Source organism: Phocoena phocoena, chromosome 11 (genome assembly GCF_963924675.1).
Source record: "Phocoena phocoena chromosome 11, mPhoPho1.1, whole genome shotgun sequence".
Lineage (NCBI taxonomy): Eukaryota > Metazoa > Chordata > Mammalia > Artiodactyla > Phocoenidae > Phocoena > Phocoena phocoena.
The window spans coordinates 79,032,524-79,047,260 of NC_089229.1; the positions used below are offsets into that span (position 1 = coordinate 79,032,524).

Below are 14,737 nucleotides of genomic sequence, written 5' to 3' on the forward strand. Positions count from 1 at the left end.
TGCAAATTCAATTATGGAAAATTAAACTAATACAATTTTTAATTGTTCAGTATAGTAATCAAAAGTTATTTTGTATGTAGGCCATATTTGTTGATATGTATATATCTTATGAGACTACAGGAGTTATTTGTGAGTTTCTATTATTACTACCAACTACAGGTATATAGAAATATAAATTAGACATAAATGAATCAAACTCTTTTCCACACATATATTATTTACTTTGATTGTATGTGCATGTGTGTGTTTGTGAAAAAGAAAAACAAGCATATTAAACAGGAAACAATGTAGTTCCAATGACTAAACATAAATTTGGATTCAACTTCTTTGAATATAGAGTAAAAAGGTAAAATTATCAGCATTAAAAAGTGAAGGAGGAGCTTCAAATGGCAGAAGAGTAAGACATGGGAGATCAGCTTCCTCCCCACAAATACATGAGAAATACATGTACATGTGGAACAACTACAGAACACCTACTGAACGCTGGCAGAAGACCTCAGACCTCCCAAAAGGCAAGAAACTCCCCACGTACCTGGGTAGGGCAAAAGAAAAAAGAAAAAACAGAGACCAAAGAATAGGGACGGGACCTGCACCAGTGGGAGGGAGCCGTTAAGGAGGAAAGGTTTCCACACACTAGGAAGCCCCTTCGTGGGCAGAGACTGCGGGTGGTGGAGGCGGGAAGCTTCGGAGCCACGGAGGAGGGCGCAGCAACAGGGGTGCGGAGGGCAAAGTGGAGAGATTCCCGCACAGAGGATCGGTGCCGACCGGCACTCACCAGCCCGAGAGGCTTGTCTGCTCACCCGCCAAGCAGGTGGGGGCTGGGAACTGAGGCTCGGGCTTCGGTCAGATCCCAGGGATAGGACTGGCGGCATGAACACAGCCTGAAGGAGCTAGTGCGCCACAGCTAGCCGGGAGGGAGTCCGGGAAAAAGTCTGGAGCTGCCGAAGAGACAAGAGACTTTTTCTTCCCTCTTTGTTTCCTGGTGTGCGAGGAGAGGGCATTCAGAGTGCCACTTAAAGGAGCTCCAGAGACGGGCGCGAGCCATGGCTATCAGCGCGGACCCCAGAGACGGGCATGAGAGGTTGCCACCACCAAGAAGGCTGTGCGCATGCATAGGTCACTATCCACACCTCCCCTCTCGGGAGCCTGTGCAGCCCGCCACTGCCACGGCCCCATGATCTAGGGACACCTTCCCCGGGAGAACACACAGAACCTCAGGCTGGTGCAATGTCATGCTGGCCTCTGCTGCCGCAGGCTCGCGCCGCACTCCGTGCGCCTCCCTCCCAACAGCCTGAGTGAGCCAGAGCCCCCGTATCAGCTGCTCCTTTAACCCCGTCCTATCTGAGGGAGGAACAGACGCTCTCAGGCAACCTACATGCAGAGGTGGGTCCAAATCCAAAGCTGAACCCCAGGAGGTGTACGAACAAAGAAGAGAAAGGGAAATGTCTGCCAGCAGTATGCTTCTGTGTGTGATTTTGTCTGTATAGCTTTGCTTTTACCATTTGTCCTGGGGTTCTTTCTGTCTGTATTTTTTTTTTCTCTTTTATGGTATGGTTTTTAGCACTTGTTATCATTGGTGGATTTGTTTTTTGGTTTGGTTGCTCTCTTCTTTCTTTCTTTCGTTTTTTAAATTTATTTTTTTATTACTTTATAAAAAATTTTTTAATGCTGATTTTTAGCTTGAATAACTTTATTTTATTTTGTTTTACTTCTTCTTTCTTTCTTTCTGTTTTCCCTTCCTTTTATTCTGAGCTGTGTGGATGAAAGGCTCTTGGTGCTCCACCCAGGCATCAGGCCTGTGCCTCTGAGGTGGGACAGCCAAGTTCAGGACATTGGTCCACCAGAGAACTCCCAGCTCCACGTAATATGAAATGGTGAAAATCTCCCAGAGATCTCCATCTCAACGCCAAGACCCAGCTCCACTCAACGACCAGCAAGCTACAGTGCTGGACACCTTACACCAAACAATTAGCAAGACAGGAACACAACCCCACCCATTAGCAGAAAAGCAGCCAAAAATCATAATAAGGTCACAGACAAACCAAAACACACCACCAGACATGGACCTGTCCATTAGAAAGACAATATCTAGCTTCATCCACAAGAACACAGGCACTAGCCCCTCCACCAGGAAGCCTACACAACCCACTGAACCAACCTTAACCACTGAGGACAGACACCAAAAAAACGGGAACTACAAACCTGCAGCCTGCGAGAAGGAGACCCCAAACACAGTAAGTTAAGCAAAATGAGAAGACAGAGAAACACACAGCAGATGAAGAAGCATGATAAAAACCTACCAGAAATAACAAATGGAGAGGAAATAGGCAGTCTATCTGAAAAAGAATTCAGAATAATGATAGTAAAGATGATCCAAAATCTTGGAAATAGAATGGAGAAAATACAAGAAACATTTAACAAGGACCTAGAAGAACTAAAGAGGAAACAAGCAATGATGAACAACACAATAAAAGAAATTAAAAATACTCTAGAGGGGATCAATAGCAGAATAACTGAGGCAGAAGAACGGATAAGTGACCTGGAATATAAAAGAGTGGAAATAACTACTGCAGAGCAGAATACAGAAAAAAGAATGAAAAGAACTTAGGACAGTCTCAGAGACCTCTGGGACAACACTGAACACACTACATTCGAATTATAGGGGTCCCAGAAGAAGAAGAGAAAAAGAAAGGGACTGAGAAAATATTGGAAGAGATTATAGCTGAAAACTACCCTAATATGGGAAAGGAAATAGTTAATCAAGTCCAGGAAGCACAGAGAGTCCCATACAGGATAAATCCAAGGAGAAACACACCAACACATATATTAATCAAACTATCAAAAATTAAATACAAAGAAAAAATATTAAAAGCAGCAAGGGAATATGAACAAATAACACACAAAGGAATCCCCATAAGGTTAACAGCTGATCTTTCAGGAGAAACTCTGCAAGCCAGAAGGGAGTGGCAAGACATATTTAAAGTGATGAAAGAGAAAAACCTACAACCAAGATTACTCTACCCAGCAAGGTTCTCGTTCAGATTTGATGGAAAAACTAAAAGCTTTACAGACAAGCAAAAGCTAAGAGAATTCAGCACCACCAAACCAGCATTACAACAAATGCTAAAGGAACTTCTATATGCAGGAAACACAAGAGAAAGAAAAGACCTACAATAACAAACCCAAAACAATTAAGAAAATGGGAATAGGAACATAGATATCAATAATTACCTTAAATGTAAATGAATTAAATACTCCAACCAAAAGACATAGACTGGCTGAATGGATACAAAAACAAGACCCGTATAGATGCTGTCTATAAGAGACCCACTTCAGACCTAGGGGCACATACAGACTGAAAGTGAGGGGATGGAAAAAGATATTCCATGCAAATGGAAATCAAAAGAAAACTGGAGTAGCAATTCTCATATCAGACAAAATAGACATTAAAACAAAGACTATTACAAGAGACAAAGAAGGACACTATGTAATGATCAAGGGATCAATCCAAGAAGGTATAACAATTGTACATATTTATGTACCCAACATAGGAGCACCTCAATACATAAGACAAAAACTAACAGCCATAAAAGGGGAGATCAACAGTAACACAATCATAGTAGGGGACTTTAACACCCCATTTCCACCACTGAACAGATCATCCAAAATGAAAATAAATAAGGAAACACAAGCTTTAAATGATACATTAAACAAAACGGATTTAATTGATATTTATAGGACATTCCATCCAAAAAGAACAGAATACACTTTCTTCTCAAGTGTTCATGTAACATTCTCCAGCATAGATCATATCTTGGGTCACAAATCAAGCCTACGTAAATTTAAGAAAACTGAAATCGTATCAATGAAATTGTATCAAGTATCTTTTCTGACCACAAAGCTATGAGACTAGATATCAATTACAAGAAAAAATCTGTAAAAAATACAAATACATGGAGGCTAAACAATATACTACTAAATAACCAGGAGATAACTGAAGAAATCAAAGAGGAAATTAAAAAACACCTAGAAATAAAAAACAATGAAAACAGGATGACCCAAAACCTATGGGATGCAGCAAAAGCAGTTCTAAAGGGAAGTTTAGAGCAATACAATCCTACCTGAAGAAACAAGAAACATCTCAAATAAACAACCTATCCTTACACCTAAAGCAATTAGAGAAAGAAGAACAAAAAACCCCCTAATTTAGCAGAAGGAAAGAAATCATAAAGATCAGATGAGAAATAAATGCAAAAGAAATGAAGGAAACGACAGCAAAGATCAATAAAATTAAAAGCAGGTTTTTTGAGCAGATAAACAAAATTGGTAAACCATTAACCAGACTCATGAAGGAAAAAAGGGAGAATACTCAAATCAATAGAATTAGAAATGAAAAAGGAGAAGTAACAACTGACACTGCAGAAATACAAAGGATCATGAGAGATTACTACAAGCAACTCTATGCCAATGATGCCAATGAAAAGGACAACCTGGAAGAAATGGAAAATTCTTTGAAATGCACAACCTTCCGAGAATGAACCAGGAAAAAATAGAAAATATGAACAGACCAATCACAGGCACTGAAATTGAATCTGTGATTAAAAATCTTCCAACAAACAAAAGCCCAGGACCAGATGGCTTCACAGGTGAATTCTACCAAACATTTAGAGAAGAGCTAACACCTATCCTTCTCCAACTCTTCCAAAATACAGCAGAGGGAGGAACACTCCCAAACTCATTCTATGAGGCCACCATCACCCTCATACCAAAACCAGATAAAGATGTCACAAAGAAAGAAAACTACAGGCAAATATCACTGATGAACATAGATGCAAAAATCCTCAACAAAATACTAGCAAACAGAATCCAACAGCACATTAAAAGGATCATACACCATGATCAAGTGGGGTTTATCCCAGGAATGCAAGGATTCTTCAATATATGCAAATCAATCAATGTGATACACTATATTAACAAATTGAAGGAGACAAACCATATGATCATCAATCGATGCAGAGAAAGCTTTTGACAAAATTCAACACCCATTTATGATAAAAACCCTGCACAAAGCAGGAATAGAGGGAACTTTCCTCAAGAAAATAAAGGCCATATATGACAAACCCACAGCCAACATCATCCTCAATGGTGAAAAACTGATACCATTTCCACTAAGATCAGGAACAAGACTAGGTTGCCCACTCTCACCACTCTTATTCAACATAGTTTGGGAAGTTTTAGCCACAGCAATCGGAGAAGAGAAAGAAATGAAAGGAATCCAAATCGGAAAAGAAGAAGTAAAGCTGTCACTGTTTGCAGATGACATGATACTATACATAGAGAATCCTAAAGATGCTACCAGAAAACTACTAGAGCTCATCAATGAATTTGGTAAAGTAGCAGGACACAAAATTAATGCAAAGAAATCTCTTGCATTACTATACACTAATGATGAAAAATCTGAAAATGAAATGAAGAAAACACTCCCATTTACCTTTGCAACAAAAAGAATAAAATATCTAGGAATAAACCTACCTAAGGAGACAAAAGACCTGTATGCAGAAAATTATAAGACACTGATGAAAGAAATTAAAGATGATACAAATAGATGGAGAGATATAGCATGTTCTTGGATTGGAAGAATCAACATTGTGAAAATGAGTCTAGTATCCAAAACAATCTACAGATTGAATGCAACCCCTATCAAACTACCACTGGCATTTTTCACTGGAACAAAAAATTTCACAATTTGTATGGAAACACAAAACACCCCAAGTAGCCAAAGCAATCTTGAGAAAGAAAAATGGAGCTGGAGTAATCAGTCTCCCTGACTTCAGACTATAGTACTAAGCTACAGTACTCAACACAGTATGGTACTGGCACAAAAACAGATATATAGATCAATGGAACAGGATAGAAAGCCCAGAGATAAACCCATGCACTATGGTCACCTTATCTTTGATAAAGGAGGCAGGAATATACAGTAGAGAATAGACAGCCTCTTCAATAAGTGGTGGTGGGAAAACTGGACAGGTACATGTAAAAGAATGATATTTGGACCTCCATAACATCATACATTAAAAAAAACCCTCCAAATGGATTAAAGACCTAAATGTAAGGCCAGACACTATCAAACTTTTAGAGGAAAACATAGGCAGAACACTCTATGACATAAATCACAGCAAGATCCTTTTTGACCCACTTGTAGGAGAAACGGAAATAAAAACAAAAATAACCAAATGGGACCTAATGAAACTTAAAAGCTTTGGCACAGTAAAGGAAACCATAAACAAGAGAAAAGACAACAGTCAGAGCAGAAGAAAATATTTGCAAATGAAGCAACTGACAAAGGATTAATCTCCAAAATTTATAAGTAGCTCATGCAGCTCAATATCAAAAAAACAAACAACCCAATCCAAAAATGGGCAGAAGAGCTACATAGACATTTCTCCAAAGAAGATATACAGATTGCCAACAAACACATGGAAGAATGCTCAACATCATTAATCATTAGAGAAATGCAAATCAAAACTACAATGAGATATCATCTCACACCAGTCAGAATGGCCATCATCAAAAAATCTACAAACAATAAATGCTGGAGAGGATGTGTAAAAAAGGGAACCCTCTTGCACTGTTGGTGGGAATGTAAATTGATATAGCCACTATGGAGAACGGTATGGAGGCTTCTTAAAAAACTAAAAATAGAACTACCTTACAACCCAGCAATCCCACTACTGGGCATATACCCTGAGAAAACCATAATTCAAAAAGAGTCATGTACCAAAGTGTTAATTGCAGCTCTATTTACAATCTCCAGGACATGGTCAGCCATATAAAGAAATGAAATTGAATTATTTGTAGTGAGGTGGATGGACCTAGAGTCTGTCATACAGAATGAAGTAAGTCAGGAAGAGAAAAACAAATACTGTATGCTAATACATATATATGGAATCAAAAAAAAATGGGGCCAGACAGCAATAAAGATGCAGACCTACTAGAGAATGGAGTTGAGGACATGGGTAGGGGTAAGGGTAAGCTGGGACAAAGTGAGAGAGTGGCATGGACATATATATACTACCAAATGTGAAATACATAGCTAGTGGGAAGCAGACCCATAGCACAGGGAGATCAGCTCAGTGCTCTGTGACCACCTAGAGGGGTGGGATAGGGAGGGTGGGAAGGAGGGAGACGCAAGAGGGAAGAGATATGGGGGCATATGTATATGTATAGCTGATTCACTTTGTTATAAAGCAGAAAGTAACACAGCATTGTAAAGCAATTATACTCCAATAAAGATGTTAAAAAAAGAGAAACTAAAAGAAAAAAAATGTGAAAAGTAGAGATATTTTAAAAATTATTCAGTTAAAGTATTATACTCAAAAGTAAAATAATTATGCCCAGTAAGATTAAGTATGATAAAGTAATAGTAAAGCTACTTTATTTTGCAAAAATAAGAAAAATGAAAATATTTATAAAGAACTAATTTTACTAACCTGACTAATTTTTCTTTGCTCTTGTATAGCTCTTTGAATTGCCTGAGATACTTTCTCTTGATCTTTTGCATGCTCAGTCTTCCATAACTCCCTTTCTTCTGCATGGGCTTTTTCCAAATTTTTTCTTTCTTCTTCTACAGCTTTTAAAACTGCATCCTTCATCACTTCTTTCTCAAGCTTCAAAACAAATAATGACGAAAACAAAAATATTTGAATGAGTGACCACAATAGTTCCTTGAATAAGACAGACTTGAGTTAACCTAAAAAACTCAAAATTTTGATGCTATAGGGTTTATTTCTGACATTGTTTTTTTTTTTACTCATATGTAATAACTGCTGTAAAATAAAATTAATTATTTGTTTTTACACAAATAACCAACTTATTTCCATGGCATTTCTAAACTTCAAAGAAACCAAGTCTTGGCCTAAAGTAGCAGTGTTCAAACTATTTTGTCTTAGGATCTCGTTATACTCTTAAAAATTATAGAGGACTTCTAAGAGCTTTTGTTTACATGGGTTATACATATTAAGATTTACCATATTAGATATTCAAACCAAGAGAAAATACTTATTTATTAATTCATTTATAATTAATAACAGTAAGTGCATTATATATTTATACTGTATTTTATGAAAAATAACTACATTTTCCAAAATTAAAAAGTGAGAAGAATGTTTATAAACCTCTTTACTATCTGACTTAATAGAAGAGAGCCTAGATTCTTATACCTGCCTTCTGTTTTAAATCTGTAATGATATTTTTAGTTGAAGTATATAAGAAAAACCCAGCCTCACAAATATATGTAGAAGAAAAGCGAGAATTATTTAGTAGCCAGTTGAGATTACTGTAGATATTCTTTCTGATTCCATACCAAAACTTAACAAGGGGTAGTTCTTAAAGGCAAGTTGCAATAAGAAAAATAAAATCATGTCAATGAACTTTTTGTACTCTGTTACATTACAATCTTTTCTTGCATTTTGAATGAATCCTTTACATATTTTTTAAACATTTTTTATTTGGCAAACATTGATTCAATGACTTATGCATCTCCTCCAGATGATGACACATTTCACTATATTATAACCAAAAAAGCCACATTTTTGTTAATAACACCATCAATCTCATAAGAAGAGTCTTTATTAAAAAGTAGAAATAAATTTTCTAAAATTCTAATTTTTTTTTAAAGCTCGAATTTTATCATTGGCAACAAGAACTGTCAGTTTTTGTCCTTAAGGTGCTGGGCTCACTCTGCTTATTTTGGACAAAATGTCTGCCAAATACTAAAGTCTGTATAACCCTACTAATTCAGTAAAATGGCGTTCCATGGAAAAAGAGCCTATTTCAGTTGCAACTCAAACAGCTGCACAAGAATTTTCCTCAAGAAACCATCGTACATAGTAAAGTCCATCGACCTCCCACCACTTTTTTCTTGCTTCCCGTTCACAACTAAATTTGACAAAAGTCATTAAAGCTGACAGTCACCATTTTTTGAACTCCTATTTTATTGCACAATTCTCCTCCTAAATTACTCTCTTACTATGTTCACCGATGCCTTCCATGTTGTTTAAACCAAACGATATTTTTTGTTTTAATCCTTACATTCATGACCTCAAAGCAACATTCTATATAGTTATTTCTGATTTTGTGAAGCCCTCTCTTTTCTTGGTTTTCATGAGAGCCTGCTGCTTATATTTCTCCTATGCATTTTGCTGAGTCTTTTCAATTCTTTGTAACTTCGTCCTTCCTCTGGATTTTAAATTTTGGAGTTCTTTCAGGGCTAAGAACTTGGACCACTTGTTACTCTACTTGTTACTCCTTTGAGGTAATTATACATGACAATAATTTCCATGGCTACTATTACCATCTCTCTGCTGGAAAACAAAAAAAAACCATTATACTAACCCATATTAATATCTTCAGGAGATTCCTATCTACCGAGCTGTAAATGTCATGTAGATTTAGCTGCCTACTTGACTTTATCATCTAGATACATCACAGGCAGCTCAAACTCTGTATCAAGGAAATAGTATTACTTTCTATGTTGCTGCTGAATGAATATTCTGGCAGTTCACAAACTGGCCACCTCATCCACACCAAACATGTTGATTCTATCTCCTAACTACTTCTAGAATTTGCCTATTTCATTCCTTTCCAAGCTACTACTACTATTCTATTTCTGTCTTATGCAAACTTCAGATGCACTCTGTTAATTCTTTCCCTGCCTTTGGCCTTTCTTGCTCCAACTTCCCCAAAATTAATGTCAGTTACCATTATGACCCACCTATACTCAGAAATTTCAATGTGTCTCTACTTACCTATGGAATAAAATTCAATCTCACTATTCAGAATGTTAGCCATCCTTCAAGGCTCAGTTCAAAAGAAATTTATTGTCAAAAACTCCTATGGGGGACTTCCCTGGTGGTCCAGTGGCTAGGGCTCTGTGCTCCCAATGCAGGGGGCCCGGGTTTGATTCCTGGTAGAGGAACTAGATCCCACATGCCACAACTAACTAAGACCCAGCGCAACCAAATAAATAAATAAAAAAACAAAATGAAACAATAAAAAACCTCCTATGAATGCCATGGAAATACTCTCTATATACTCATAATAATTTAATGCATTCCTTCTTACCTTATTAGTACATAAACAATGTTTATTTACCTGATTGTGAATTCTTTAAGAAAGACAAAATCATAGTCATTCTTGAACTTCCACCTCAGCACAGTGATCTGTACCTATGAGACTTTCAACGTTTGTTTACTAAATTTAAATCTAAATCCCAAACTCAACACTCAGTGCCATATTTGTGTTAAAAAATTAATAAACAGAAAGCTCAATTAAATAGTGTCAGGGGACCATAAGGCAGAGCTCTCACCTTATAAGTGCTTCGACAATGGCAGAGTCCAACAGGAAGAAGACAGACTCCTCTACTTCCCTGGCAAGAACTCAGCCAATGAAATGCCCCGGACTCTGTTTACCACAGCCCTCCCAACTTTCTTTTCCCCTTGATAAAGCATTCTCCCTTGTTGTATGGGGACTTGCACGTGGCTCACCATGGTTGCAGACCCCAAACTGCAATTCTCTGCTGTTCCTGAATAAACTCATTATTGCTGGAGAAATATCTGGCAGTCTATTTATTTTAGGTCAACACTTTGGTGGCCCATATGGGGACCAGAGAAGACCTCCGAAGGCTCTGGGGCTATTGAACAGATGTGGTACCCACAACTGAGCCCACTGTTACTCACTGCTTTCTTGCTGACCTTGGAGTTTGAAGGTACGTCTTTCTCCTAGACCCAAGTTCATGCCCTCTTTGTGTTTGAAGCTCTCCAGGTTTTATTCAGAATCTATTTTAAGGTTTCATCTTTCTGGCTAAGGCCTTGTTCTGCATGCATTTGGAACTTTGGTCTGATTTTGAGATAAGACTGTTTCAACCGAAGCTGGCTGGAAACGCCTTCAGCCCATTCCTTTGGTAATAGGGACTTCTTCACTGAAAAGTGTATTGGTTTTTCAGCCTTCGGCCTCTTCCTTTGGAAGGGACTATTCTCTGGAAATTGCCTGTAAAAGCCTTTGGCCTGGCTCCTTTAGCACCAAGCTGTCTCCTTAGAACTGGCTGGTATTAGTTTGCAAGCTTTTTGAGCTGTAAGTTATTTAAGCTGTTTGAAAATTGTTCTTTTATTCTAGAGAAAAACCTCTGAGAAATGGGATCCCAGTTAACTAAGTATTTTGAGGGTGCTACCCCTACAGGGACTCCAGCCAAACTGGTATTTAAAAACCATAGTTCCTACCCCTTCATGCTCACTTCTGACTAAAAGGACCGACCTGACCAAAGGCAAGTTAAAATATCAGTGGCTGGGCTTCCCTGGTGGCGCAGTGGTTGAGAGTCCGCCTGCCGATGCAGGGGACGCGGGTTCGTGCCCAGTCCGGGAAAATCCCACATGCCACGGAGCGGCTGGGCCCATGAGCCATGGCCGCTGAGCCTGCGTGTCCGGAGCCTGTGCTCCGCAACGGGAGAGGCCACAGCAGTGAGAGGCCCGCGTACCGGAAAAAAAAAAAAAAAAAATCAGTGGCCATTATGGGAAACTTTTGGAATCCCCAAACTTAATTTCCTTAAAACTGAATTAGATCACAATAGCTCAAAAATTTCCAGAACTAAGTGGTATGCCTATTTCGATTGGTATCTTAAGGCTTCCCAATATTATCAGAAGCTTAAAACTCTCTCTCTGCAAAATAAGATTTCAAGATTAACTGAGGCAAACCAGCAATTAAGGAAAGATGAAATGGCTCCCCAAAGCCTCAGGTTCTTCTTCCTTGGCTTCCTCTGGTACCATCTCGTCTCTCATCCTTGCATCCTCATGGCCAGACTGTGCCTCTGGCGCCATCTTCCTCCCACCCTTCTATGCCGCTGATGCCTCCTCTATACCCCATACTAATTATCCTGTCAAACTTCTCCTTTTCTCTAAAACTCTTCCCACCCCCTTTCCCTCTGAACTTTTCAGAAATTTTCCCTATAAAATTAAGCCTTCTGAGGATCCAGAAGTTCAACTCTGAATTTCCTATATTCTCTGGATTAAAGCTGAACTGCAAGCCATAGTCAAGTATTTTCCCAAAATAAATCAAAGATCCTCAGATTTGCTGAGGAATTTAATATAGTCATTCAGACTTATCAACCTTGTTTCTATGACTCATATCAGCTGGTTCATATACTTGTTGGTTAAGGCCAGGCCCAGCATAGGATGAAAACTGCTAATTGGGAAAATCCTGAAAGGTCTAACTTACATGGTTAGGTTCAGGCAATCGCTAGGTGGCTTCATCGAGCAATTCCTAGGGCTTTACCAAAGCCTGTTGATTGGAACAGAATCCAACCTTGCACACAAACATTGGATGAACCTGTTCATGACTACTACATGACTTCAGACTGCTTCTAAAGAAAATTCTGGTCTTCCCTCAGATGTTGATTCCACCCAGGCAGCTTTTAACTCTGTGTTATTAATGGGCTGGACTGGGACATTTTCCCTTCTAGTAAAAAGGACTAGGATGAAATGGAAAACTATCTCTAGTTCAGACTTAATTAATCTAGCAAACCAGCTCTCTCACACTCCACATGAGTCACCTAAAAGGAAGAACACCATATTTCTTAATCTTCAAATCAAGCAAATGAAGATTCCTGAATGAAATCAAAACTTTCCCAGTTTCTGCTATTATTGCAAAAAGCCAGGACACTGGGAAAGATTATTACAAATTTAAGTGTTTGAGTGCTTTCAGTCCTCTAACCAGCCTTTCCAATGTCCTTTCAATTCTCAATAACGGGGCTTTGAGGAATTATAGGGGCTCTTCCCAGTTCTCCCTCTTAATCGGCGTGGAGAAATATTTCTCCTCATCCTGAGGATGAATCTCTTTCTGTTCTGACACCAAAGGCACAATCTCGGTGTTCAACCCCACTACTATAAAGCAGCCCATGCCGTGGTTCAAACAGTGGGGATCGCTAATGAACTTCACGTTTTAGTCATGGTCTGTAGATTTTATAGTGGACTGAAAGAAGCCTTCCCTTGCAGACCGGTTACTCCCTCTTCTGGGGCTAAAGTACTTTTGGAAAAGATTGTCCCTACTTGAGGAGCTCCTCTCAAACATCATAGTGATTTAGAAATCCATTTTACTGGCTAGGTGCTTCAACAAGTTTGCGCTGTTTGGCCAGTTTTACAACGTTTTCACTATGCTTACCACCTTCAATCCTCTGGTTTAGTTAAATGCACTAACAGCATTATTAAGATTCACTTAGAAAAATTTGTAGAGGCCCTCCAAATACCTTGGCCAAAAGCATTGCTGTTGGCCCTCGAAATCCCAGATCCACTCCTTTTGGAACTCGTAAACTCTCACCCTTTGAGATAGTCACAGGACACCCAATGCACTTGGCTCCTGCCTCTTTTGACCCACAACTGATAAAAGGAGAGATACTCCAATATTGCAAAGGCCTAGTTGTTTCCATTAAAAATAACCATGCCCTGGTAGAGCAATCTTTTCACAGTGCGCCCTTGGGAGATGATGACCTTAAGCATCACATCTTGCAACCTAGAGATTTTGTCTACTGGAAAAGACACTTCCAAAAGAATGCTCTTCAACCTCACTGGAGAGGCCCCTATCAGGCACTCATAACCAACCCTTGTGCCACCAAACAACAAGGAATAGACTCTTGGATTCAAATGACACACCTAAAGAAAGCACCTAACCCTGACTGGACCTGTACATCATCTGGTGACCTGAAAGTAAAGATTTCCCAGAAATGAAGCAGATGACATCTGATGAGACAGCTTTCCCAAGATACCCAGGCCAGGCCTCTTAGAAGTTTGTCACCAAACCTTTGATGATGACATAACACTTCAGATGATCTCCAATGTCTATAATCTTGATAAGATATGGACTTCAGAAAACTGCCTAAGAGGTCTCCCTCCTACCCCTCCTCGTTACTTGAATGTGACTGCAACAGTTTTCCAATCTGCACTTTCGCTCTGACATGAGACACCACACCCAGAAATTGAGGGACAAAAAGAGCTAAAATTAGAAACCTTGATTCTTGATCAGTGGTGCTTTCAGAAAAAGGTCTTGATCAAAGGGGAAAATGTAAAAAATTCATAAACAGAAATCTCAATTAAATAGTGTCAGGAGATCTATTTAAGGGGGAACTCTCATGCCCTGCAACTATAGTAGAGACCAACAGGAAGAAGAAAGACTCCTCTTCTTTCCTGGCAGCGACTCAGCCAATGAAAAGCCATGGACTCTGTATTTCCTGTAGCCCTCACAACTTCCTTTCCTCTCTATAAAAGTGTTCTCCTTGGGGCTTCCCTGGTGGCGCAGTGGTTGAGAGTCCGCCTGCCGATGCAGGGGACATGGGTTCGTGCCCTGGTCCAGGAAGATCCCACATGCCGTGGAGCGGCTAGGCCCGTGAGCCATGGCTGCTGAGCCTGCGTGTCCGGAGCCTGTGCTCCACAACGGGAGAGGCCACAACAGTGAGAGGCCCACGTACCACAAAAAAAAAAAAAAAAAAAAAGTGTTCTCCTTGTCATGTGGGAACTTGTACATGGCTCGCCATGGCTGCAGACCCCAAATTAAAATTCTCTCCTAATCCTGAATAAACCCATTTTTGCTGGACAAATATCTGACAGTATATTTCAGGTCAACATATGTATATATTAGTATACATATATTTAACATCTATGAATATACTACCCAGATGATCTATTTCAAAGTT

The 14,737-nt window shown here is 39.2% G+C and overlaps 1 protein-coding gene across 5 annotated transcripts in view; it reads right to left on the bottom strand.

Annotated features, from left to right (window-relative positions):
• The window catches only part of CCDC91 (coiled-coil domain containing 91), a 288,403-nt gene that overhangs the window by 87,468 nt on the left and 186,198 nt on the right, over nt 1-14,737 (bottom strand). For all 5 annotated transcript variants that reach the window (XM_065886922.1, XM_065886923.1, XM_065886924.1 and 2 more), the window contains one exon: nt 7,494-7,670. In XM_065886922.1, the coding sequence (XP_065742994.1) occupies nt 7,494-7,670 (177 nt within the window). The remainder of the gene's footprint in view (nt 1-7,493; nt 7,671-14,737) is intronic.